Genomic DNA, 27,822 nt, shown 5'->3' on the forward strand with positions numbered 1-27,822 from the left:
ATATAGAACCTTTGAGGGTGTCGTATATGTACCAAGCTATAGAACCCTTCAATATGGAGCCTTTTGTTTTAAGAGTATGAATAAATATATGTGCTGCTTTTATGCATTTTTAAACTTAAAAACAGGTCGGTGCCGACCCTAACAGCGCAGGAAGGTTAAATAATGTCTCTAAGGACTTATTTTTTTACTTTTTTCAAGTTGAAATATACAGCCTCTCAAGTTTTAGGATACCGAGGATTATCTTATTTTCCTAATTATGTCTATTTGATGTACGTCGCGGTGTTTTTCTTTTAACTCATATTTGTACTTATGCGCAGACCCGGGATGACCTACGGGGATGTAAATAACGGATATATCAGAAAAACCAAAACTTCAAACAAAAAAAACCATGTTATATACTGTAAGACAAAATGTCCAATTCGATGTGTGGCCCATACAGTTGACCGGGATGACATACGGGGATGTAAATAACAGGTGCATGAGAAAAACCCAAACTTCAAACAAGAAAAAAAAAAGGGGGGGGGGGGGGACCACCCTCACTCCCTCCCTGCCACTTTCACACGTATACACACAGGCAAACTGCTGCTGCTGCAGGGGGGGTCAGCTTTCACAGACACACGGCCAAACTGCTGCTGCTAAGCGTTTATTGGAGGATAGCGTCAGACCCACCTCCTCCTCCTCCTCTCATTCTTAGCTCCAACTTTCTCATTTTCACACAGTTTCTTTCAGACTCGCGCAACACAGGGATAAGCTCCAACATCGCTCTCACAATCTCCGAGTGCTTTGCACAAAATGTGCAAAGTCCTTATCCGCAACATTTTTGAAAGAAGCGGTATTCAATCTCTCTCTTTGGTAAAGGAACAACTTCGCTAAGACATACCTTTGGAGCCTTCGTAACACCAAGAGACAACATTTTTGGGAAACGCACCAATATATTTCTTTTTTAGAAGATTTTAATAAACGCAAAAAATCTTGCAAATTTTATTATTATTACATGTTTGGTAATAAATATAAATGTATGGGGAGGCGGGTTATTAATATTAAAAAATTATGATTGCATACTGCCGATAAAATTTTTCTTTAAACTTCTTTACGAACACACTACATATATTTATTATTAATCTGTTAATATTTTAATACTATAAGTAAAACAAAGCATATTTATCTTAAAAATGATGTTGACAGAAATCAGTTATATCGTGGATGTAGGTTATTATGATGCAAAATTCATATGACAGACTTGAAGTTGAAACAACATTTTTTTTAAAAACAATGATATAACAATCTAATATATATATAAAACACATCAATAACATTTATAAATACAAAAAATTACTATATAAAAATAAAAATGCATATGTACACTTTATAGTACTAAGAGAGCAATGAAAAGAGAGAATGGAAGAGAGGGGATGATAAAAAAGGAAGAGAAAGACAGAGACAAGTCTGGCTCATTTAAGTGGGAGTTCCGTTCCATCAACGTGTCTTAAACGAGTCCCCGCTGACAAACAAAAAAAAATTAAACATAGAAAGTACGATTCTTACAACCAAAACCTTTCCTTTTCATGTACTTATCAATTGATTCATTGAATACATCTTTCTCACTGAAAAGAAGAAAATTGCTTAATCATTTTTACAGAATAATTAAAAATTAAACCCTTCAAGATTAAACACGAATACATACCTTTGATCTAACGGAGGGCCTGCAAGGATCATTTCCTCTGCCATCTGAAAATCAATATTAAGGAGTGCAGAAAGGCCATAGACAAATAAAACTCATGATTTATCTACCAAATATTAAGCTCAGCAACTTAATCAAGTGCATTCAAAATTAATCCAACACTTACATCTGGCATCAACACATCAAGAATGAACTTGATTTTATCCTCGATCAGCAAAACAGTAGGGGTCCTGTCAAGGAAATCTTTAAGGTATATGAATATTTTGTTTTGCTGTTCATCATCCTCGAAATACACAGGAACGATGTAAGAAGATGATTTCAGAAACCTTGTCAGATACTTTGATTTCTCCTTGCCTGTTAATATACCCTATGACAAGGAAGCACACTAAACAGTTACCCACCACATAATATAATGCACTTTATAATTTTCAAATTACAGACTGTAATCTACTCTCTCCTTTCCTTAACTAACCATTCAGTACCTATAATATGAAAAACACATTCTTTCATTTTGTATAACAAATAATAGCTGCTGAGAATTGCAAACAGTAGGATTTCTTGGTACAACCAAAACACATTTATGTTACTTTAATGTGTATCATGGCTACTAAATGCATAATTTACCTGTGTTAGTTCTTCTTATAATCAATGAAAACACTAAAGGAATAATATCTTACATTCAGTTGTTCTTTTGCCTCTTGTTCCTTGATTATAAGGTCCACAAGTTTTTCGTTGTTTGAAGTACGCTCACTGAGCACCACCTCATGTTTTGGGGTGCCGTGACTTATTTTAGACGGACTGGATACCCTGTATACAGGCTGCAATTTGCCCTGAAGAAGGTCAGTTGCCTCAACAGTCCAAAGGGCAAATAAGTTTTTACTATTAATTTGACCAATACCCAAATATGAAAGCTTCCCAAAGCATACCCTTCAGTTTGAAACCATTCCATTAAATTTATACACCACCGTTCCCTGATTGATGGCATATCTAGCTTAAAAACAGAAATACATACAATATATATTATAACAGACTAATACTGCTTTTACAATTAAACGTGTTATTAAATGACTGCTTTGACAATAATGTGGTAGCAACTTTATTAAAAAACGAAAATACTAACCAATATGAAATTGAATGGGCCGTCTATAAGAATGCAGTGCATACTAGAGAAAAGAAAAACATACAGTGTTACCACTGGAAATGACTTACAGAACTTGACCAAATGATTTGTAACTTACCATAAGCATTAAAAACTCCACAGTCATTCCCTGATGTCTGCCGTGGAACATCCTGTGAGAACAAAAACAAGTGAGATACTGATTTTACAACTGAGAAAACATGAATCTAATTGTTTATTACCTGAATATCCAGGCCTGTTTTTTCAGTCCATGGTCCAGGGTCAATGAATTTGGCTATTTCTCTGCAAGTCACATAAGAAAAGGTGTTATTAAACACACTAATCACTTTACTCATAAAACTGCAACAATTCATGTAGAGAATAACTTACCAATACACCAAAGCCAATGAACGTGGCCTATAAAAACTTTTATTATTAATAATGTTTTTGTAATAATTATGCAAAGAATTAAGTGCCTGGAATTCAGCCACTTCTGACAATGTTTACTACCTTGTCGAAATATATACTACTGAAGCGCGGATCGAACAAAGAATCGAAGAAATATAGCGTGCCAAATTATGGTTAGTGTGTAACGTATTTACATGAAATGACTCAAGGAATCGGCATTTGTTCACAGTGAGAGTATAGTTTGATACTCTTTTGAAACTCAAACATGTTAAATATCATGCTATATTTGATCAGTGCATTCATGGTAGCACGTCTCAATGCGATTGAACTAGGGGTGTAAATCACAGCTTTCCTCGAGATACGATACAATATCCATTTCTTAAGCCAACGGTTTGCTTTTTTTCCTGATACCTCAGAAATTCCCACGATACGTTTCGATTCAGTTCGATACTGGGGTTAGTAGTCGAAATGATGAAATTTCACACAATTCTTTACATTTCAATGAATTAAAAAAGGCAAACATAATTAGCATTTTATTATATTTTATTGGGTACTGTAAACAAAATCTAGTGTAGTCAAGTATGTCCTATAAAACAAGCAAAATAAAGTGCAATAAGGCCACTTAAAATTAATAAATTGTTTTACATGGCCGCCCGCCTCAATTTTTTGGTGCCGCCTCGATTTTTTTTATATTTTATATTTTTCAAAAAATCCGTTTTTTTCACCTCAAAAACTGTGGGTGAAAAATCTTGAATGTCAGCCTCGGATTTTTCAATTTGACGCTTCTCGGACAATGGTTTTTATCGTTTGTCAGATTGTGTGTGGGCCCACGGTATTAAAATCTTGGCAGGGCATCAAAATACCGAGTTATTACCCTTCGCGAGCTGTTTGAGAACTTTTCTAGTTTTAGTATATCTCTGTTGCCGTTCGTCTTTTCGCTAAAAATATAAAATATAAAATCCCCTACTCACCAATATTTTAGAAGTTTGAGTCATGTAAAACAATTTATTAATTTCAAGTGGCCTAAGGTAAAAATAAAAAACATTGCATGGACAGACATGTAGAATGAGGAAGATTAACATGACTGACTTCTGCGGTGAAACAAGTATGTCAGTAATCTTCTTTGAGAGGTTTTCTTTAAGAAAAATTAAATGGTCAACGTTTTCAGGAGATTGTGTGTTCTGAGCGTAGCTATATGTCACCTGACGTACTAAACACACGCTCTGAAGGTAGGCTAGCTTGTCAGCTACTTATAAATGACCAAGTCAGAATGATCTACCTATATAAAAATACAAAACATATATTTATGTATAAAAATATTGAGTATTATTATTACTACTATTATTAATTTCCCTTTGGGACAAAGTATTTTTTAATTGAACTGGGATTTTAGTTAATTCCTTCACCCTTCTGTCTCTCAGCTCGCTTTTCGGAGGGAAGTTAATGTAGTGTTTATGAACAGTCCGAAAATGCCGCTCCACATTTCCCTTCTTCGGAACAGCAGCGGTTGACTGACAGATAAGGCAAATGCACTTTATATTACACGAATATATAGTGAAAAAAACAGTCCTCCTCCCATTCGTTATGGAAGTGTTAGGTTTTTGGCTTCTTACTTGGTCCAGCTCCCGCATTCATTTTTATACCCTTTCTTAAGTTTAGTAGAAATAAATTGGAGGCTAACTAGGGGATTCAGTAGCTCGCTAGAGATTTGCAGCAGCTGGCGAGGTTGAACGCGTCATCCATCTTCTATTTTTTTATGCCATACGATCTACCCGCACTATCTTTGCGACGTATTGGGCACCCCTGTGGCCTGTACTACGAAGCGGGGTTACTGGCTTAACGGGGTAACTTGTCAGATTTAAGGTAGTCTGGGCAAAATGTAAATGAACGAATATGAGGTCCATTTAAACGGTGCTACCTTAAATCCGACAAGTTACCCCGATAAGCCAGTAACCCCGCTTCGTAGTACAGGCCACTGGTGTAGACCATGTATACGTCGGGGTGGATCATGAAAACAATACTGGAAACGGCGAGGGAAAAAAAACGCTTGCATCGACATTTATGCGGTCACGTCGATGCATCGCATCGTTTGCCGTTGAATCTATACATGCATTGTTGCACCCCTAGATTGAACACGTAATTTAAAAAAAAATACGAGCAAATGTCTTTTTAATTGTAAAGATCTAAAGAGCTCATGCAAAAAAATAATAATACCACGTCACTTCCGTAAATCTCACGCTAACTAAACATTGGTCCATTTCTGCCTATTGTCCATGCAGCGTGCATGAGCGGTATGGTGGCGTAATTCGCTTATAATTTAAAGTATTCGTGCATGTTTATTTTAGTTTTTAATTTTAAGTTTGAACTTTTTTCTTCACTAGTCTTAAGAGGCCTAGCTCTCCCGACCGCTGCATTGTTTTCGTTACCAGTGAATCAGCTGGTCGTTGTTTTGTGGTTTTCAGGATTATTAGTGATTACAACCTATATTGTAATATTATTCAGCCACGTTCCAGCAACGCGGGTACCTTAAACTTTACAGAGTTTCAAAAAGCTGAAAGACCGGATGGCTGGAGAAGAGGAATTCTTTTCCGGAGCCCGTTCAGGTAGTTTAATTGGTGTTTCAGGCAAAAATTTTTATTAAAAAATAACGTAGTTTTACGTAAAGCAAAATAATTGCATTGGGTAGCTGGATAGATGGTTAGGTAAGTATTATTTAGTATTAGTGTAGTAGTATTTGTTCACGATGTGTGTTGCTTTGCTAAGCAATTGTGGCTATCTAGCATGGTGATAATGGTGACGGTAAGAATATTATTCTAGCAGAGCGCCGCCTTGTGTTTGCAGATGAAGGCGGTGGCACCCCCGTGCAGGACGAGCTCGCGGCCGAATCCCTCGACGAAGATGACGTGAACAGTGCCGTACGTCCTTTCGAGGTGGTGTCTTTTTCCTCATGGATTGTAATATACTAATAAACGTTTATACATTATGCCAACTTTCCCAGTTTGTGTTCCGATAAAGTGTAATTACATGACAGTCACTTGGAACAGGGTGTCTCCAGACCTACTGCCAGCGACAGAAATGAGGTGGACCTCCTGAAAAGAAGGGGGAGCTCTGAAGATGATGAACCAAAGCAGCTTATCAATGACAATGATACTGAGGAGCAAATGTCAGTCCAGAGAGGCCAGTCTGGGGAGGCAGACTGTGAGACTGAGGCCAGAAAACAGAATATTGAGATTGGATCTGATGACAGGATGGTCGGGAGGGACAAAGAGTAAGTGTGTCTGAGGCATGTTCAAATCAGACTGGATTGAATTTTTAAAGCAGAAAGCTATGATTTGCACATTCTTAATAATAGGATTGCATACCTAGTAGGGATGCTCATTTTGACCGTTAACCGAAAGAATTAATTTTGACCGATTATTACTATCAGTTAAACGGTTTAAAATGTTTTTTTATATATATTTAATTATTATTAGTAGTATGAAGTTTTGTGGCATCTCAGCTGAAGATCGCTATTCACGTTCTAAATACGCTGGGTTTGAATCGCGACCCTGTGATTACAGGCACACAGGCTTAGCCCATGAGCCATGAACACAGGTACGAGCTTTGCTGCTGAAAATGGAAACATTGGTGCAAAGCTTCAGCGGCAGAGACGTATCCGTTTGCTATATTGTACCCGATCGGTGTAAACACTACCCAGACATGTGCTCTTGTTTATTTCGGTCACAATGGGCGTATTCACATATTTCTTTATCCAATACTAACTGTCGGATTATCATGTTATCATGCGAATAGCGCGATTTGCAAGTGGGAAGGCGATCAGAGCTGCTTCGAGACGCAGATGCTTAAGTCAGTCACTCTTGTTCTTTCTATTCGTATCATGAAGCTGTAAAAATATATTTAGTTTCTACCTATATATATATTTGAAAAGTAGACTGTCCAAGGTTTCTGAGGGTGTTTTTTAAATGTGTATATGGCAAAACCTCGCAGAGTTATTTAAACGGTTTGGCGAAATTTCTGTCAGATCCCGGCGGCGGGACCGCCGACCCCAGAGGGCATTACTACATTTTTGGAGTTCTGTGCACATTAATGGGAAAGATTAAAAGGAAAATATATATATACCATTTGTGTATTATGCAGAACTGTACATTTTAAAACGAAAGCTGTAGGTCACCCAAAATTTATCTGGTGATCATTTGATGGTTTTCAAAAATATATAATTTAAAAAAAATGTAATTTTATATATGTATAGCAGGGGTCACCAACTCTGGTCCTGGAGGGCTACTATCCAGTAAGTTTTCTATCATACCTGGCTTCTGATGAGCCACACCTGCTCCTGGTATTTACCTGAGAACTAGTGTGGCTCATCAGAAGCCAGGTAGGATAGAAAACTTACTGGATAGTAGCTCTCCAGGACCGGAGTTGGTGACCCCTGATGTATAGTATTCAGTCTCCTTTGATTGATGCGCATCTTAAGCTGAAGACCTAACAGCTGGTCTCTTCGAACCCCAGGGCACTCCGACCTGGTGATCCAGGGTTCTGTGCCCATGCTAGGGTACCAGTACCATCAAATAAAGACTACGTAGTTCGCCCAAAGTGGAACGCGGATGTAGAAGCTAATCGGGTAAGTTCCCAGATCACTAAATGGTAGCACATTTGGGTGTATTCATGCTGTTTTTTCCCCTAAACATAAAAATTCTGGAGCATATTAAGTTTTGAGGAGGTGCATTATGTTTCTGTGATGGTCACTGCTGCCGTTATGCTGCCTCTTTGCATTATGATGGTGCAGCTGAGGTCTGGTTGGTTCCAGTAGATGGGCTTTAGAAAGGGGATAAACAGTGGTGTTTTTCTCCTTATGGATTGTAATATACTAATAAACGTTTATACATTATGCCAACTTTCCCAGTTTGTGTTCGGATAAAGTGTAATTAATTGCAATCTATGGACAGTTTTAAGATCCAGAATTAGCTTAGAAATACCTTAGTCGGTATGTGCCTTTCATGTTAAACAATGTAAACTTTGACCCCTTCAATACACAGGATGAAGATTGTGAGGCAGAAGGTGAAGCCCATGATAACCAATCTAATGATGAGCACATCACGCAAAACGAATATGACCTCAGGCAGGGCGACAGCGACTCTGAGAACGGTCTACATGACAGTCACTTGGAACAGGGTGTCTCCAGACCTACTGCCAGCGACAGAAATGAGGTGGACCTCCTGAAAAGAAGGGGGAGCTCTGAAGATGATGAACCAAAGCAGCTTATCAATGACAATGATACTGAAGAGCAAATGTCAGTCCAGAGAGGCCAGTCTGGGGAGGCTGACTGTGAGACTGAGGCCAGAAAACAGAATATTGAGATTGTATCTGATGACAGGATGGTCGGGAGGGACAAAGGTAAACGTAAGGCCACCATAGAGTCAGATAGTGAGGAAGAGGAAACTCTGAAGCAGCCTGCAGGGAGGAACCAAAAGGAGAATAACCAGCTGGAGCAGCTGGAAGAAAGTGATGACAGGAAAGCAAAAGCAGGTAGTTAGACTGTCTGTAGTCTGTCTGTGCTTATAGTTAACTTAATATAAAGTCATCTATTTTAAGCGTTTTGTGTCAAATTAGACATTTCAGTTACATGGCTGTAAGTATATCCCTTTTTTGTTAAATGTTTTGCTTGTACTAGACTTAAAATTATAAAGCAAAATGGGTATTAAAGGTATTTTAGTCAGCCACAAATTAAAAGTAAACAACAATTAATCTCGTTGATCTCATCCAGATGTGTTAACTAGTTCTCCTGCCAGCCAAAGTTATGCAGTTGACACAGTAGCACACCTTAGTTTTACCTTGGTATGTGACAGTCATTCTAATCTTCAATATGAGTGTCCTGTGAGGTACTTTAAAAATCACTGTCTATAAATACATGTTAAATGTAACACAAAAATCTTACAATCCAAATGTTCATGTACTGGGTCACATTGAATGCCATATTTTCTTTTTAGTGAAAAGAAAGCTAGATGTTCTTCCTGACAGCGAGGATGAAGAGCATGAGAAAAAGCCAAGTGAGTTTGTTGGCATGCAAGGAATAGTCCATTTTGTTTTTCACCTACAAAGATTAATGTTTTTTTCCTCATCAGATTTGGTGTAAACCCTTACTCTGGGTTTTTTGTGTTTTAGTTAAGAAGGAAAGCCTATTGTTGGATGGTGAAATCTCAGCCAGTGATGGAGGTTTGCAGTCTTCTGAAAAATCTATGGCAGCCAAACTGCAGGAGCTGGGATCTGGTAGTGAGGAAGATGAAGATGGAAAAAGAACTGAATTTGGAAAAAAAGACCAGAAAAACTTGTTTAGCTCTGACAGTGACTCGGTTGATGAGGAAGAGTAAGTCAGTGTTTGTCTTGTGTAATTCATTTTATAGCAATTACAATTTTATAATTCTGTAGTTGGATAGTGTTTAAAAGGATATATAAATATACACACACACTAAAACTGATCCCACAGAATTGTGGTCTTTTAGTTGTTGTTTAGTAAGTACAGATGGGTTAACTTGTGTATAAGCCAGTGCATTTTACTATCAAGTCCAACCACAGCTTGCTTTTCGGAGGGAAGTTAATGTCGTAGTTGTTATGAACAGTCCGAAAATGCCGCTCCACATTTCCCTTCTTCGGAATAGCAACAGTAGACTGACAGATAAGGCAAATGCACTTTATATTACACGAATATATAGTGAAAAAAACAGTCCTCCTCCCATTCCGTATGGAAGTGTTAGGTTTTTGGCTTCTTACTTGGTCCAGCTCCCGCATTCTTTTTTATACCCTTTCCTAAGTTTAGTAGAAATAAATTGGAGGCTAACTAGGGGATTCAGTAGCTCGCTAGAGATTTGCAGCAGCTGGCGAGGTTGAACGCGTCATCCATCTTCTATTTTTTATGCCATACGATCTACCCACACTACCTTTGCGATGTATTGGGCACCCCTGGTGTAGACCATGTATACGTCGAGGTGGATCATGAAAACAATACTGTAACCGGCGAGAGGGGAAAAAAAAAAAAAACGCTTATGGCAAGCCGTTTTAACATTTAATCGCTAGACTGGATATGTATTGCAGATATCTCTAATTCAATTCTTCTTATTCAAAAAGAGCATTTCAGATATCCACAATGACATTCTTCCTGGGAGAAATTACGTCACTTTCGTCATTTATGACTGTTGAGCTTTTAATTTCAGATATCAACAATGTTCATTCTGGATATCTCCAATTCAATTCTTACTAGGAAAAACTCCCATTTCAGATATCTCCAATCCAGTTGTTACTAGTCATAATTTTAATTTCAGATATCCGAAAGGATACCACCGTTTTAGATATTCATAATGTAATTTTGAATATCCAAAATACATTGTGACTAGCAAAAATGTCTTTATGGATATCCACAATTCATATTATGACTAGTAAAAATGTAATTGCAGATATCTTTTTTTTAAAATTATTTTTAATCACTTGTCCTTTCCCCACAGTTCGGGGGGACAGACACCACGCAGAGACCTTGAGAAAGTGTTAACTGGGGAGGAAAAGTGAGTATGCAGTCTCCTTTGATTGATGTGCATCTTAAGTTGAAGACCTAACAGCTGGTCTCTTCGAACCCCAGGGCACTCCGACCTGGTGATCCAGGGTTCTGTGCCCATGCTAGGGTACCAGTGCCATCAAATAAAGACTACATAGTTTGCCCAAAGTGGAACGCGGGTGTAGAAGCTAATCGGGTAAGTTCCCAGATCACTAAATGGTAGCACATTTGGGTGTATTCATGCTGTTTTTCCCCCTAAACAAAAAAATTCTGGAGCATATTAAGTTTTGAGGAGGTGCATTATGTTTCTGTGATGGTCACTGCTGCCGTTATGCTGCCTCTTTGCATTATGATGGTGCAGCTGAAGTCTGGTTGGTTCCAGTAGATGGGCTTTAGAAAGGGGATAAACAGTGGTGTTTTTCTCCTTATGGATTGTAATATACTAATAAACGTTTATACATTATGCCAACTTTCCCAGTTTGTGTTCGGATAAAGTGTAATTAATTGCAATCTATGGACAGTTTTAAGATCCTGAATTAGCTTAGAAATACCTTAGTCGGTATGTGCCTTTCATGTTAAACAATGTAAACTTTTACCCCTTCAATACACAGGATGAAGATTGTGAGGCAGAAGGTGAAGCCCATGATAACCAATCTAATGATGAGCACATCACGCAAAACGAATATGACCTCAGGCAGGGCGACAGCGACTCTGAGAACGGTCTACATGACAGTCACTTGGAACAGGGTGTCTCCAGATCTACTGCCAGCGACAGAAATGAGGTGGACCTCCTGAAAAGAAGGGGGAGCTCTGAAGATGATGAACCAAAGCAGCTTATCAATGACAATGATACTGAAGAGCAAATGTCAGTCCAGAGAGGCCAGTCTGGGGAGGCAGACTGTGAGACTGAGGCCAGAAAACAGAATATTGAGATTGTATCTGATGACAGGATGGTCGGGAGGGACAAAGGTAAACGTAAGGCCACCATAGAGTCAGATAGTGAGGAAGAGGAAACTCTGAAGCAGCCTGCAGGGAGGAACCAAAAGGAGAATAACCAGCTGGAGCAGCTGGAAGAAAGTGATGACAGGAAAGCAAAAGCAGGTAGTTAGACTGTCTGTAGTCAGTCTGTGCTTATAGTTAACTTAATATAAATTTATTTATCTATTTTAAGCATTTTGTGTCAAATTAGACATTTCAGTTACATGGCTGTAAGTATATCCCTTTTTTGTTAAATGTTTTGCTTGTACTAGACTTAAAATTATAAAGCAAAATGGGTATTAAAGGTATTTTAGTCAGCCACAAATTAAAAGTAAACAACAATTAATCTTGTTGATCTCATCCAGATGTGTTAACTAGTTCTCCTGCCAGCCAAAGTTATGCAGTTGACACAGTAGCACACCTTAGTTTTACCTTGGTATGTGACAGTCATTCTAATCTTCAATATGAGTGTCCTGTGAGGTACTTTAAAAATCACTGTCTATAAATACATGTTAAATGTAACACAAAAATCTTACAATCCAAATGTTCATGTACTGGGTCACATTGAATGCCATATTTTCTTTTTAGTGAAAAGAAAGCTAGATGTTCTTCCTGACAGCGAGGATGAAGAGCATGAGAAAAAGCCAAGTGAGTTTGTTGGCATGCAAGGAATAGCCCATTTTGTTTTTTACCTACAAAGATTAATGTTTTTTTCCTCATCAGATTTGGTGTAAACCCTTGCTCTCTGGGTTTTTTGTGTTTTAGTTAAGAAGGAAAGCCTATTGTTGGATGGTGAAATCTCAACCAGTGATGGAGGTTTGCAGTCTTCTGAAAAATCTATGGCAGCCAAACTGCAGGAGCTTGGATCTGATATTGAGGAAGATGAAGATGGAAAAAGAACTGAATTCGGAAAAAAAGACCAGAAAAACTTGTTTAGCTCTGACAGTGACTCGGTTGATGAGGAAGAGTAAGTCAGTGTTTGTCTTGTGTAATTCATTTTATAGCAATTACAATTTTATAATTTTGGAGTTGGATAGTGTTTAAAAGGATACAGTATATATATATACACACACACACTAAAACTGATCTCACAGAATTGTAGTCTTTTAGTTGTTGTTTAGTAAGTACAGATGGGTTAACTTGTGTATGAACCAGTGCATTTTACTATCAAGTCCAACCACACATTGGATTTTGCATTTTCACAGGAAGATGATCGCAGGTATCTTGGGAGAGTTGGGGGATGAGGAGGAAGAAGAGATTACGGTATTTGTGCTCATTTGTTTTATATCCATCAAACTTTTAGATCCACTCATCCAGGACAGGTTGTAGTTAGAGGCATTGTACATCCTGGATGCAATACTGGTCCGTTGCATGGTGCACACTCTGAGTAAGCAAATGACTGCATGTCAGTTGCTGTAGTAAGTACACAAAGGAAAAGGGAGAATGTGTACACACTAATTAAGGGGCAAGGATCAAAGCCACCACCGGAACTTGTCCGTCTGGTGGTAAATCCAACCTTATGGTGGCACTTTTTTGTAGGGCTTCCAACAAGAAGACTTGGAAGAAGAGAAGAGTCAATCAGGAGTTTCATCAGGAAAAGCAGCAGTTAAGGATTCTGACTCTGATGATGCAGTGGGAGGAGGAGACAAAGAGTAAGTGTGTCTGAGGCATGTTCAAATCAGACTGGATTGAATTTTTAAAGCAGAAAGCTATGATTTGCACATTCTTAATAATAGGATTGCATACCTAGCTTGTACTGCAAACCAAAACTATCAAGCATTACTACATTTTTGGAGTTCTGTGCACATTAATGGGAAAGATTAAAAGGAAAATAAATATATACCATTTGTGTATTTTGCAGAACTGTACATTTTAAAACAAATTTTGGGTAACCTACAGTTTTCATCTGGTGATCATTTGATGGTTTTTCAAAAATATATAATTTAAAAAAAATGTAATTTTATATATGTATAGCAGGGGTCAATAACTCCGATCCTGGAGGGCTACTATCCAGTAAGTTTTCTATCATACCTGGCTTCTGATGAGCCACACCTGCTCCTGGTATTTACCTGAGAACTAGTATGGCTCATCAGAAGCCAGGTAGGATAGAAAACTTACTGGATAGTAACCCTCCAGGACCGGAGTTGGTGACCCCTGATGTATAGTATTCAGTCTCCTTTGATTGATGCGCATCTTAAGCTGAAGACCTAACAGCTGGTCTCTTCGAACCCCAGGGCACTCCGACCTGGTGATCCAGGGTTCTGTGCCCATGCTAGGGTACCAGTGCCATCAAATAAAGACTACATAGTTTGCCCAAAGTGGAACGCGGGTGTAGAAGCTAATCGGGTAAGTTCCCAGATCACTAAATGGTAGCACATTTGGGTGTATTCATGCTGTTTTTCCCCCTAAACAAAAAAATTCTGGAGCATATTAAGTTTTGAGGAGGTGCATTATGTTTCTGTGATGGTCACTGCTGCCGTTATGCTGCCTCTTTGCATTATGATGGTGCAGCTGAGGTCTGGTTGGTTCCAGTAGATGGGCTTAAGAAAGGGGATAAACAGTGGTGTTTTTCTCCTTATGGATTGTAATATACTAATAAACGTTTATACATTATGCCAACTTTCCCAGTTTGTGTTCGGATAAAGTGTAATTAATTGCAATCTATGGACAGTTTTAAGATCCTGAATTAGCTTAGAAATACCTTAGTCGGTATGTGCCTTTCATGTTAAACAATGTAAACTTTTACCCCTTCAATACACAGGATGAAGATTGTGAGGCAGAAGGTGAAGCCCATGATAACCAATCTAATGATGAGCACATCACGCAAAACGAATATGACCTCAGGCAGGGCGACAGCGACTCTGAGAACGGTCTACATGACAGTCACTTGGAACAGGGTGTCTCCAGATCTACTGCCAGCGACAGAAATGAGGTGGACCTCCTGAAAAGAAGGGGGAACTCTGAAGATGATGAACCAAAGCAGCTTATCAATGACAATGATACTGAGGAGCAAATGTCAGTCCAGAGAGGCCAGTCTGGGGAGGCTGACTGTGAGACTGAGGCCAGAAAACAGAATATTGAGATTGTATCTGATGACAGGATGGTCGGGAGGGACAAAGGTAAACATAAGGCCATCATAGAGTCAGATAGTGAGGAAGAGGAAACTCTGAAGCAGCCTGCAGGGAGGAACCAAAAGGAGAATAACCAGCTGGAGCAGATGGAAGAAAGTGATGACAGGAAAGCAAAACCAGGTAGTTAGACTTGTCTGTAGTCAGTCTGTGCTTATAGTTAACTTAATATAAATTTATTTATTTATCTATTTTAAGCATTTTGTGTCAAATTAGACATTTCAGTTACATGGCTGTAAGTATATCCCTTTTTTGTTAAATGTTTTGCTTGTACTAGACTTAAAATTATAAAGCAAAATGGGTATTAAAGGTATTTTAGTCAGCCACAAATTAAAAGTAAACAACAATTAATCTCGTTGATCTCATCCAGATGTGTTAACTAGTTCTCCTGCCAACCAAAGTTATGCAGTTTACACAGTAGCACACCTTAGTTTTACCTTGGTATGTGACAGTCATTCTAATCTTCAATATGAGTGTCCTGCGAGGTACTTTAAAAATCACTGTCTATAAATACATGTTAAATGTAACACAAAAATCTTACAATCCAAATGTTCATGTACTGGGTCACATTGAATGCCATATTTTCTTTTTAGTGAAAAGAAAGCTAGCTGTTCTTTTTGACAGCGAGGATGAAGAGCATGAGAAAAAGCCAAGTGAGTTTGTTGGCATGCAAGGAATAGTCCATTTTGTTTTTCACCTACAAAGATTAATGTTTTTTCCTCACGATTTGGTGTAAACCCTTGCTCTTTGTAATTTTTTGTGTTTTAGTTAAGAAGGAAAGCCTATTGTTGGATGGTGAAATCTCAACCAGTGATGGAGGTTTGCAGTCTTCTGAAAAATTTATGGCAGCCAAACTGCAGGAGCTGGGATCTGATAGTGAGGAAGATGAAGATGGAAAAAGAACTGAATTTGGAAAAAAAGACAAGAAAAACTTGTTTAGCTCTGACAGTGACTCGGTTGATGAGGAAGAGTAAGTCAGTGTTTGTCTTGTGTAATTCATTTTATAGCAATTACAATTTTATAATATTGTAGTTGGATAGTGTTTAAAAGGATATATATATATATACACACACACACACACACACACACACACACACACACACACTCTAAAACATCTCACGGAATTGTGGTCTTTTAGTTGTTGTTTAGTAAGTACAGAAGGGTTAACTTGCGTATGAACCAGTGCATTTTACTATCAAGTCCAACCACACATTGGATTTTGCATTTTCACAGGAAGATGATGGCAGATGTCTTTGGAGAGTCAGGGGATGAGGAGGAAGAAGAGTTTATGGTATTTGTGCTGATTTGTTTTATATCCATCAATCTTTTAGAGCCACTCATCCAGGACCGGTTGTATTTAGGGGCATTGTACACCCTGGATGCAATAAATGGTAAATGGACTGCATTTATATAGTGCTTTTCTACTCCTACGAGTACTCAAAGCGCTATACAATACATGCCTCACATTCACTTATCTACCACAAATTCATACACCGGTGGCAGAGGCTGCCATGCAAGGTGCCAATTTGCACACCTGGAGCAATTTGGGGTTCAGTGTATTACTCAAGGACAATTTGACGGGGCCAGGAGGAACCTGGGCTCGAACCTACAACCCTCTGGTTGTTGAACGACAGCACTGTCCCCTGCGCCACCATCTTCCCCTGATATTGGTCCATTGCACGGTGCACACTCTGAGGAAGCAAATGACTGTATGTCAGTTGGTGTAGTAAGTACACAAAGGAAAAGGGAGAATGTGTACACACTAATTAAGGGGCAAGGATCAAAGCCACCACCAGAACTGGTGTTAAATCCGTCCGTCTGGTGTTAAATCCAACCTTATGGTGGCACTTTTTTGTAGGGCTTCAAACAAGAAGACTTGGAAGAAGAGAAGAGTCAATCAGGAGTTTCATCAGGAAAAGCAGCAGTTAAGGATTCTGACTCTGATGATGCAGTGGGAGGAGGAGACAAAGAGTAAGTGTGTCAGGCATGTTCAAATCAGACTGGATTGAATTTTTAAAGCAGAAAGCTATGATTTGCACATTCTTAATAATAGGATTGCATACCTAGTTTGTACTGCAAACCAAAACTATCAAGCATTACTACATTTTTGGAGTTCTGTGCACATTAATGGGAAAGATTAAAAGGAAAATAAATATATACCATTTGTGTATTATGCAGAACTGTACATTTTAAAACAAATTTTGGGTAACCTACAGTTTTCATCTGGTGATCATTTGATGGTTTTTCAAAAATATGTAATTTTTTAAAAATGAAATTTTATATATGTATAGCAGGGGTCACCAACTCCGGTCCTGGAGGGCTACTATCCAGTAAGTTTTCTATCATACCTGGCTTCTGATGAGCCACACCTGCTCCTGGTATTTACCTGAGAACTAGTGTGGCTCATCAGAAGCCAGGTAGGATAGAAAACTTACTGGATAGTAGCCCTCCAGGACCGGAGTTGGTGACCCCTGATGTATAGTATTCAGTCTCCTTTGATTGATGCGCATCTTAAGTTGAAGACCTAACAGCTGGTCTCTTCGAACCCCAGGGCACTCCGACATGGTGATCCTGGGTTCTGTGCCCATGCTAGGGTACCAGTGCCATCAAATAAAGACTACATAGTTCGCCCAAAGTGGAACGCGGATGTAGAAGCTAATCGGGTAAGTTCCCAGATCACTAAATGGTAGCACATTTGGGTGTATTCATGCTGTTTTTCCCCCTAAACAAAAAAATTCTGGAGCATATTAAGTTTTGAGGAGGTGCATTATGTTTCTGTAATGGTCACTGCTGCCGTTATGCTGCCTCTTTGCATTATGATGGTGCAGCTGAGGTCTGGTTGGTTCCAGTAGATGGGCTTAATAAAGGGGATAAACAGATTGGAGAAGCACAAGCATCGCTTTGCAGAACGAAGAAAACTGTGCCAACTTCAGGGTGCTGCCAAGATCAGTGTGGAAGGCAGTCGAATGCCCCTGTAGCATCAGGGGGTCTACATGGGGCTGTAGGTGCCACTGCATGCTTTTGGTCTGGAAATGATACACTGACAGCCTAAGCATGTTCATCTCTAATCAAATTATTCAGTCAACCATAGAGAAAACTAAGAGCATCTTGGATTTAGTTTAGCAGCAGTACTGCCCTGCTTACCAACCTATTTTGCTGAGAAATGGAAGATAATCGGTCTTTAGAGCCAGTTAACCTTTGAGCACAGTATTTTATGGTTGACTTTGGTAAAGGTGTATCAAGTAATAATTTACAATCCAAAGTGATGTACAAGTGTAGTTTATAGAGTAGGATCAGCCAGCCCCTGCAGCAGTGGGGATTAAGGGCCTTGCCCAGGGGCCCAAAGGTAAAATCACTCTGCCAGCCACAGGATTTGTTCCTTCTAGCAACAGGTCATTGCTAGATACATACAAGGTTTCATATAGTTTCCTGTTACTTTCCAACTCTTGTCATGGATCTTCTGCATTTGTAGTTTACAATTTAGTGTTTTAAGCTGAGCCACTGGGTTAGACGGTGACAGGAATCAACTGAAGGAGGATGATGGAGCCAAGGTTATGGAGGAGGTAAATGGGGGGTAACTGTCCCTACAGAAGTCAGTTTGGGCTACAAATTGTCTTACGTCTACACTGATTCCGATCGCAAGCAAGTAGCCTTTTAAAACACCTCTTTCTTCAAAAGAATATGGATCTCATCATCAGTTTGTTTTATTTACTTTTTGTACCCTTAAAATATAAACAGTGAAAGACTGTAATATCTCCCCCTTTTGAAAACCCAATTAACTCATTCAGGAATTGTAATAAATCTATGAGATGAGACACCTCACCTCTGTGTACAACTTGGCATGACCTGTAGTCTGTAGAAATGGTTTCTTTCAAGAAAGTAAGTCCAGCTAGTGAATATGAATGACTCCCTATTGGTCAGGAACGTGGATGGAAGGGGCTATTACTGTGGCAATATCAACATAAGAACGTAATTAATTTACTAACGAGAGGAGGCCATTTGGCCCATCAAGCTCGGTTGGGGAGAAATCAACTAATAAAATTTTATCTAGCTCTGATTTAAAGGAACCCAGGGTTTTAGCTTGCGCTACACTAATAGGAAGAATATCCCATACTCTAACTACACTCTGTGTAAGGAAGTGCTTTCTCAAATCCAGTTTAAAATGTTCTCCCTCTAATTTCCACCTATGGCCATAAGTTCTTTGTATTCAAACTAATATTGAAGTACCTATTTTGTTGAATAGCATCCAGACCTGTTAGAATCTTATATACCTGGATCATGTCCCCCCTTAGTCTCCTTTGCTCGAGGCTGAACAGATTCAGCCCAGCTAACCTCTCCTCATAAGACATTCCTCTAAGACCAGGAATCATTCTTGTAGCCCTACGTTGCACCTTTTCTAAGGCAGCAATATCCTTTTTAAGGTATGGTGACCAAACCTGCACACAATATTCTAGGTGGGGTCTTACCAAGGAATTGTATAATCTTAGCATCACATCCCTTGACTTAAACTCCACACACCTAGAGATATAACCCAACATTCTATTGGCCTTTTTTATTGCTTCCCCACACTGGTGAGAGTGGGACATGGAAGCATCAACATACACACTGAGGTCTTTCTCGTAATCAGCTACCTTTATTTCAGTGGAACCCATAAAATATCTGTACTTTATATTTCTGCTCCCTGCACGGATTACCTTACATTTATCTACGTTAAATTCCATCTGCTGGGTATCAACCCAGTCTCTAATTAAATCAAGATCCCATTGTAGCCTCTGTGCTGCTAGTTCAGTATCTGCTACACCACCCACCTTGGTGTCGTCTGCAAATTTAACCAGTTTACTGTATGTATTGGTGTCAATGGGCCTCATTCACCAACTGTTCTTATGAACAAATTTGTTCTTAAACCCCACATATGCACTTTTTTTTACAAAGATTCTGACATTCACCAATGTTTTCTTATCTGAATTTGTTCTTAGCTAAGAACAGAATCTACGCACACTCAAGACCATTCGTACGCACATTTGAGTAATGATAGTTTGTTCAAAATAATCGGTTATAGCAGTTTTGTTCATTCTACAGTTCACAAAATGAAAGTATTTGAATAATTTATAAAAGTAAAATATAAAAAATTATTTTAAAGTGTAAAAAGTATTTTCATGGTAGTAACGGCGATCATGCGGATTATAAATAGGTCTGTTTCTGTGCATTGGCCTTGCTATCAAAATGGCATTTCTGTTGCTTCTTGAAGAGCTTGCCAATCGTGCTCTGAGAAGGGAACGCATGTTTGAAGATCATTTAGATTTATTTGGCACACAGCGTTCACACAGAAGGTGATATCTCTCCATGTATCAGCTTTCTTGGGGGCTTTAAAGCCACTGGATACGCTACTAAACAACATGTGTCTATGTGCATTTACTCCCTGTACAGTAAAATCCAGTTATAACGGACTTAAAGGGAGCTGGCAAAACAGTCCGTTATATGCCGAGTTGCTGTATGCCCAGAACACAACTACAGGACACCATTTACTCATGCCACACCCCATTAAATTATTATAAATTATTTATAATAAATTATTATAAATTAATATATTGTACATGTAGTAATCCAACTTTACCTGAGCAGATGCGTGACTGTTAATAATCCCGACTACGTATCTGCGCTGGATATCACCGGCACGCCACACGCCTTGTAGGCGGAGCTGCATGTCTGTTATAGCCGAACAGAACTACAGCTAAAAGCGGCCCTGGGGACCAAATTGTTTGTCCGTTATAAGCGAAATTCCGTTATATGCGAGTCCACTATATCCGATACTTTTTCTGCATGATCTTTAAGGCGCACGGCCGTTATAGATGATATTCCGTTATAAGCGAGTCCTCTACAACGGGATTTTACTGTATTAATAATTCTACTTCAGCATTACTGAAGGTTTTTTTTCCTCTTAGTGCCAAGCGGCTCACATTACCTGCGCACCTCTTCACTATTCCTTGCACACGGCCCTACAGTCTCATGCCCTTTTATGGGAAATTGCAGGGCGTTTCCCTATGCTAATTAGGACAAGTTACGAAGACGTGGGATTCACCATTCTTAAGAACAAAGGTGTGAACAATTCTGCTACTTAAGAACACGTCAGGAATCCGACGTAGGTTTTTCTTAACAAATTTCGCGGGAACAAATTTAAGAGAATTCTTAAGGAAATATTGGTGAATGAGGCCCAATAACATTAATGTAAAATTGAACCCTGCAGTTCACTATGCACTATGAACGCAGGCCCACTGTGACATTGTGCCTCTAATAACTACCCTGCTGCTTCCTGTCTGTTAACCAGTTTTCAATTCAAGCTGCTACAGTTCCTAAAATCCCTGCTGCTTTGAGCTTAAGCTGGACCTGTTTGTGGGGGGACAACATCAAAGGCCTTCTGGAAATCTAAGAACATCAAGAGCAGGTGGATGACAGATGGCCGGCTACATGTCCACACTGTGACAGTGTGGCCCTATCAGACAGGAGAAAATGAAGACAGATATTGCCACCTCTTTGCTCTAGCAGCAGGAACCTGCCAGAGGACAGGCTGACCACCCCCAGCTTCCCCAACTCATGCCACAGACTGGCATTCAGCTGAAGCTGCACTTGTAGCTTAATGATTAGGAAGACAATGAAGTCAATGGATAATCAGGTTTCCTCTCTATATCAAATGTAAAATTACATATCTGCATATTTGAAGATGTTTGTTCCTTTATTTCAACATGTTTTTAAATACGTATTGTTATTTTTATTAGCATTTTAAATATTTGCATATTGTGAATGCTTCACACTGAGCTAAGCATAGGTGACATTTTTATACAACTGGTAAATACAACAGACATTTGTATACTGTATACATAATACCATTTATGGATACTGCATTTACACATTCCATGCAAACTGTTAGATGAGAGAATGTAAAATGTGGGGGTCATCGCCCACTTCCCCGGAGACCATGCTGACTGCTACGTAACTTCAGACTTTAAAAATTCTTTTGGCCAATAGCCCACAAGCCCCAGCCCCAGTAAGTAACCACGCAGCACTACATCATAAATCAAGGAGTCTGCAGATCTAGCTTTTCAAACAATAGCAGTTACTGTTACTGCAGTTACGGGAGAATCATGTCGTCTTCGCATTTCTGAAAACGCACATCGGGTTGGCCTCCGCTTCAGGAAGAGCCTCTCCGCGCCACAGGCTTTGGCCCTGCTTCATGAAATGGAACGCAGCAGACTGACGGAGGCCAGGTTTCGTTTGTCCAGCAGGTCACTGATGCCTCATGGAAAAAGTCCAAAATTAAGACGGAGCAAGAACCCGACATGCCTCCACAGAAGATGCGCCGTGGTACCCGGAAGCCCTATCCGCGCCAGACGGCAAAAGACGGCACTGTCTGGGTAGAGGAGGACATTGGAGGTGGAACGCCCAGTGCATCAGCACATCACTCGCGCTTCACTGCGCGCACTGGACCCACTAAGTCTGCTAAGGTTTGTCATTGCCATAGAACATATGATATTTATATAAACCCATGTATTATTTATGTAAACCCATTTAGAGTGAGGTTCATGTAAATTTACCACTCAATTTGTTTATCTTCCGACAGCGTAAAATTACAAGCGTGCTCCAAAGCTTCCTCTGCCTCTTCGACATGGGAATGCTGCAGATCATCACAGAGTGTACGGTCCATCACGCCCACAGAACAGAGCCGAAGTGGAAGCTGACAGTTCATGAACTGATGGCATTCATTTCTATTTTGTTTGTGAGAGCAGTCATGTGTCCCGTTGGTGCCGTAGTGGATTGCTGGTCAGAAAACTTTCTGGTGCCAGTAATCAAAGAGACTATGTCCCGAGACAGATTCATTTCAATTATGCAACACCTTCGATTTGACAAGCACCCGCGGACAGAACGGGTGAAAGCAGACAGATTTGTTGTGATCTCTGACATCTGGACACGCTTCACTAAGAACTGTGTTGAGAGTTTCACTCCAGGAGAACACATAACCATAGACGAACAGCTGTTCCCGACCAAGGTTCGTTGTCCATTCACGCAGTATATCTCATCCAAGCCGGACAAATTTGGGATCAAATTCTGGTTAGCGACGGATTTGGAGACCAAATATGTCTGCAACGCGTCCCCTTACTTGGGAAAGGACCCCAATCGTCAGAAGGGGGAGAGGCTGGCAGAGAATGTGGTCATGAGTCTGATGGAGCCATTTCTGGACAAGGGGAGAAATGTCACCACGGACAATTTCTTCACCTCACTGTCACTGTCACACAGACTGCTTCAGCGCAACACGACTCTACTGGGCACAGTGAATAAAGTTCGCCGTGAACTTCCTCCATCAGCAAAGGACACTGTAGAGCGAGAGGAATTCTCCACATCAGTGTTAAGAAATGGCAGTGTCTCCTTGACGATCTACTCACCGAAAAAAAAGAAAACTGTGTGTCTTATGAGTTCCTTGCACCGAGACGTGGCGATCGGGGATGACAAAAAAAGGAAACCCAACACAATAACAGACTACAACCACATGAAGGTATGTGAATGTGCATATAATTTTACATCAGTGCTGCAATGTTTTCTGATATGTACTATACAGGCCTATATCGGGTAGAAAAAAAGCACATATACTCATGTCTCTCTCTCTCTGCTTTTAGTGTGGTGTAGATGTGTTGGACCAGATGGCACGCATGTATTCAGTACGAGCACCAACACGCAGGTGGCCAGTAGCCGTATTTTACAACATGCTGGACCTGGCGGCGGTGAATGCCTACGTTCTGTACAAGGGATGCACAGGGTGGAAAGGCAAAAGAAGATTGTTTCTGAGTCTTCTAGCCAAGGAACTCCGTAACCAATTCATGCAGCAAAAGGCAATGGAGACAGAAAGGAAGGCTGCTGCTGCAGCTGCAGCGTTTGCTGCTGCTCTGCCACGACCTGTACAGACAACTCAGTGCCAGGTACAAGAGAGCTGCAACAGAAATCGCAGCAGGTTTACCTGCGTAAAGTGTCACAAATTCACCTGCGGCAAATGCAGGGACAGTGGTCACTGGATCTGCAAACGCTGCACACAGAAACTTTGAAAGACAGACACTGTGTGGGAGAGTAACTACTGAGACAAAAGGCAGAAAGATGATGATGAGATGAACCTGGAACAATTTTTGCTATTTTTTTACATGAACAGCCAGAGGAAAGAACATGCAAAGCTGGAGAGATCACACAAAACAAAATTCACTTTTGGTTTTATAATTCAGTGATGGCCAATCAAAATGAAATGACAGTATTTCATTCTATACGTGTACAAGCATATTATCAACCACGGACCATGACTTCACTCAGCTTATGACATTTGTGTACAAACATACATTGGAGACTGATGCGTTAACATGTTTTCATTCTATTTTCACTCTTTTTTATAAATAAAATAGACTTGTGTTTCCATATATTTTGTGAATGTCTGTCTTTCATATTTGCAGGTCAGTCAGTGTGGGATATTTTGTATAGATATAGCAGGCTTTTGTGAAGGTTTCCATGTCACAAACATAGGTTTGGGCTGCCTTGGATTTAAGCAACCAGTCTGAGTAAAGGCAAATGTGCCAGAGTTCACAGGTGATTAGTGTGTTTGCACAACAAAAGCAGGAGGACAACAGAGCTGAAGGCCTACACAAATCTGCCCAGGCTTAATAGTCCTAGTGTTATATGGAACATCTTTCGTTGTAGCTGCTCCACACAACAAAACACATAGGACCCCTTAGCTCGGTAGCCAACATGCGGTAATATAGTAATATTAGTTACTCCAGGGGTGGCCAATCTTATCTGCAAAGGGTGGGTGTGTATGCGGGTTTTCGCTGTAACTCCTAATTAGATTACTAATTAGAGGACTGATTGGCTGAAGGGTCCCTCACACCTGGGTTTGAACAGCTGACCTACAGGTTATCCCAAAAACCTGCATACACACCAGCCCTTTGCGGATAAGATTGTAAGCGTAACTCAGGTGGCCAATGTAAACAAAAACCACCAATACCTAAATATTGGGGTTTTTTTTTGCTTTTGATGTGAACTATGAGCAGCAATATTAACGCCTTTACGTACAGACTAACAAAAACAACAGTTTTGCTATGATGCTAATTTACGTAATACCGGTTTCCTAAAGCTTTGCTATGTTAATTTGCAGTTTTAAACCTTCACTTTAATATCCTAGAGCCCTATTATTCAAATCACGGTCCCCGAGGTCTGAGCCCTGCTGGTTTTCCAGCCTTCCTTTACCTGTGAGCCAGGTGTGAAGCCTCTGACCAATCAGAATCAGTAATTATTAAACTACCTACCTGGGAGAACGGAAAACAAGGCCTGGATTTGGAATCGAGGTCCAAATTTGAAGAACCCTGTCTTAGACAACTTCGGCACCATTCGTAATTCAAAAATCGCTCTAACAAACTCTGAAAAGTTTAATTCAGGGGTGGCCAATCTTATCTGCAAAGGGCTGGTGTGTATGCAGGTTTTTGGGATAACCTGTAGGTCAGCTGTTCAAATACAGGTGTGAGGACTCTTCAGCCAATCAGTCCTCTAATTAGTAATCTAATGGTTCTAATGTAATTAAATCCCCTGGTTTAATTGGACGAATGACCGCTCCTATAAGCCGTAACAAAGGACAGGTTGCTCATGCTTCCAAAAAGTGAAAGTACACGGAAGGCGTAACAGTGCCTTATTGGCGTTCGTGCCTGCAACTTATTATCATTTAATATGACCGAGTATGAAGTCATCGAAATACGCCATGATAGCTGGCGTCACGATTATTCTTCTAAAGGATAGACACTTTCTCTGACTGCTTATCTGATAGCTTCTATGCTCGTGATCGGAAGGGTGTCGGTTCGAGCCCACCATCTGCACAATACTCACGTCTGCTCGCCCTGAAGCCAGGCCCCTAACCTAAGGCGCTTCGATTCTTAAAATCCTGTAGTCGATTCCAAGAGTTGGGATTGGATGGAGTCCATTCCAAGAGACATTTTCATACAGCAATTTGAAATTCAAATTCCAGAGAGGAAACAGGTCTTGTAAAAAGAACGAGAGAGAGAGAGTAATATGAAGGACAAGGGATCTTGATACTTTCCAGTTACTTTTATAAACTTAATCTTTTGCTGGCAGGTATGCCTTTTAAAAATGTATGTATATTTAAACAGTATACCTCATAATTTATGTCTTGGTTGCACAATTCGCACAAAAAATATGATAGGCCGGCTATTTTATCCAGTTTATTTTCTCATTGATATTCTATTGCCCAAATCCCAGGGGTCCCTAAAGCGGTGTGTTTTATTATAACGTAAGACTCCACCAAAATGATAATTGTCACGGCGCGACACCATGCCGGAGAACATAATCGATATGAACATTACATTGATATGCACGGACTTTTGTGATATTCATCCACTGTTTCACATATATGCCGGTAAAACAACAACTTGTTTGTGGAACTGATGTGAAATCGTATGCCATGCTTGTCCTTTTGTGTGTCTGAAGTTTTGTTTGATATGTGTTCCTTTGTGTGCTACCGGGGCGTTGAAGTGTCGGGAAGTCTATGAGCAACGATATATTTAGTTATGCTACGGGTAACTTGCTACTTTTGCATAGTGTAAGGTATAAAGGAGGTGATTGTGATTTCGGAAGCTTTTTAAACAATGCTCTAACCAGAGAGGGTACTAACCTGGTGAGGGAGTTTGAGCTGTTTCACTGGCAAACCGGAAGAGGTGGAGTTGCACCCCTATTTCACATGGTTTGCTCTGGTTAGCTACCATTGCATAATTTGACCACAGGGGGGAAATAATGGACTGTGGAAATGTTATTTGTGTAAATTCTGTGTGTCTTTTGATGCCAAGGGTGGTGGTAATGTGTATTTGTATGTGAATGTTTTAATGTAATGCATATATTTATATTGTTGGAGTTTTGTAAAGCTTAATTGATTGAAGCTGTTGATGGAATAGCCTGAGGCCTATTTCTAAGGCCTGAATGAGAGAGAGAGTTTTTAATGCTTGGCAGGCTATGAGAGAGCATACGTGTCTGTGAGCTGTTCGGCCAAATATATTTGGTGTAGCAAAATTTTGTATCAGTAATTTTGCCTTATTTAGTGCATACCAGCACATAGGTTTTGTTTCTCTTTCTTTTTCATATTTATATTATACAATGCTCAAAAAAATTAAAGGAACACTTTGAAAACACATCAGATCTCAATGGGGAAAAAAATCATGCTGGATATCTATACTGATATGGACTGGGTAATGTGTTAGGAATGAAAGGATGCCACATCGTTTGATGGAAATGAAAATTATCAACCTACAAAGAGCGGAATTCAAAGAGACCCCGAAAATCAAAGTGAAAAAATGATGCGGTAGGCTGGTCCATTTTGCCGAAATTTCATTGCAGCAACTCAAAATCGTACTCAGTAGTTTGTATGGCCCCCATGTGCTTGTAGGCATGCCTGATAATGTCGGGGCGTCCTCCTAATGAGACGCCGGATGGTGTCCTGGGGGATCTCCTCCCAGTTCTGGACCAGGGCATCACTGAGCTCCTGGACGGTCTAAAGTGCAACCTGGTGGCGTCGGATGGACTGAAACATAATGTCCCAGAGGTGTTCTGTTGGATTTAGGTCAGGCGAGCGTGGGGGCCAGTCAATGCTATTAGTTCCTTCATCCTACAGGAACTGCCTGCATACTCTCACCACATGAGGCCGGGCATTGTCGTGCACCAGGAGGAACCCAGGACCCACTGCACCAGCGTAGGGTCTGACAATGGGTCCAAGGATTTCATCCTGATACCTGATGGCAGTCAAGGTGCAGTTGTCTAGCCTGTAGGGGTCTGTGTGTCCCTCCATGGATATGCCTCCCCTGACCATCACTGACCCCCCACCAAACCGGTCATGCTGAACAATGTTACATGCAGCATAACGTTCTCCATGACTTTTCAGATCCTT

General features: G+C 40.1%; 1 protein-coding gene and 1 long non-coding RNA gene across 10 annotated transcripts; one reads left to right on the plus strand and one right to left on the minus strand.

Moving 5' to 3' along the window:
* Positions 1-999: 999 nt before the first annotated feature.
* LOC111856861 (uncharacterized) lies at positions 1,000-26,588 on the minus strand. Of its 5 annotated transcripts, XR_011984055.1 has the most exons (5): positions 26,560-26,588; positions 25,758-25,909; positions 1,848-2,971; positions 1,685-1,728; positions 1,000-1,501 (listed from the first exon to the last, which is right to left on the minus strand). It is a non-coding gene; the product is annotated as an uncharacterized lncRNA (long non-coding RNA). The 5 variants fall into 5 exon arrangements; XR_002841246.2 differs by having other exon boundaries at positions 1,000-2,844; positions 2,920-2,971; XR_011984054.1 differs by having other exon boundaries at positions 1,685-2,971.
* On the plus strand, positions 5,212-24,306 carry LOC111856825 (uncharacterized). Of its 5 annotated transcripts, none has more exons than XM_072702598.1 (24): positions 5,214-5,809; positions 6,048-6,136; positions 6,251-6,474; positions 7,716-7,827; positions 8,243-8,732; positions 9,194-9,253; positions 9,369-9,570; positions 10,703-10,759; positions 10,834-10,945; positions 11,361-11,850; positions 12,316-12,375; positions 12,493-12,694; positions 12,933-12,990; positions 13,267-13,379; positions 13,962-14,073; positions 14,489-14,978; positions 15,449-15,508; positions 15,624-15,825; positions 16,089-16,146; positions 16,714-16,826; positions 17,407-17,518; positions 22,133-22,354; positions 22,471-23,400; positions 23,522-24,306. In XM_072702598.1, exons 1-24 carry the CDS (start codon positions 5,770-5,772, stop codon positions 23,942-23,944), a joined length of 5,031 nt encoding a protein of 1,676 aa, XP_072558699.1. In that variant the 5' UTR covers positions 5,214-5,769; the 3' UTR covers positions 23,945-24,306. The 5 variants fall into 5 exon arrangements, with proteins under 5 accessions (XP_072558702.1, XP_072558699.1, XP_072558703.1 ...); XM_072702600.1 differs by having other exon boundaries at positions 5,797-5,908; positions 6,238-6,474; XM_072702599.1 differs by having other exon boundaries at positions 5,797-5,908.
* Positions 26,589-27,822: the final 1,234 nt, after the last annotated feature.

The sequence above is a fragment of the Paramormyrops kingsleyae genome, chromosome 19 (genome assembly GCF_048594095.1).
Source record: "Paramormyrops kingsleyae isolate MSU_618 chromosome 19, PKINGS_0.4, whole genome shotgun sequence".
Classification (NCBI taxonomy): Eukaryota; Metazoa; Chordata; class Actinopteri; order Osteoglossiformes; family Mormyridae; genus Paramormyrops; species Paramormyrops kingsleyae.

Bases quoted from the DNA above. Each gene is read 5' to 3' on its own strand.
- LOC111856825 (XM_072702598.1), top strand. From the start codon at position 5,770: ATGGCTGGAGAAGAGGAATTCTTTTCCGGAGCCCGTTCAG. The intron at 12,991-13,266 runs GTATTTGTGCTC...ACTTTTTTGTAG, and splicing joins AGGAGGAAGAAGAGATTACG to GGCTTCCAACAAGAAGACTT. The intron at 15,509-15,623 runs GTGAGTTTGTTG...TTTGTGTTTTAG, and splicing joins AGAGCATGAGAAAAAGCCAA to TTAAGAAGGAAAGCCTATTG.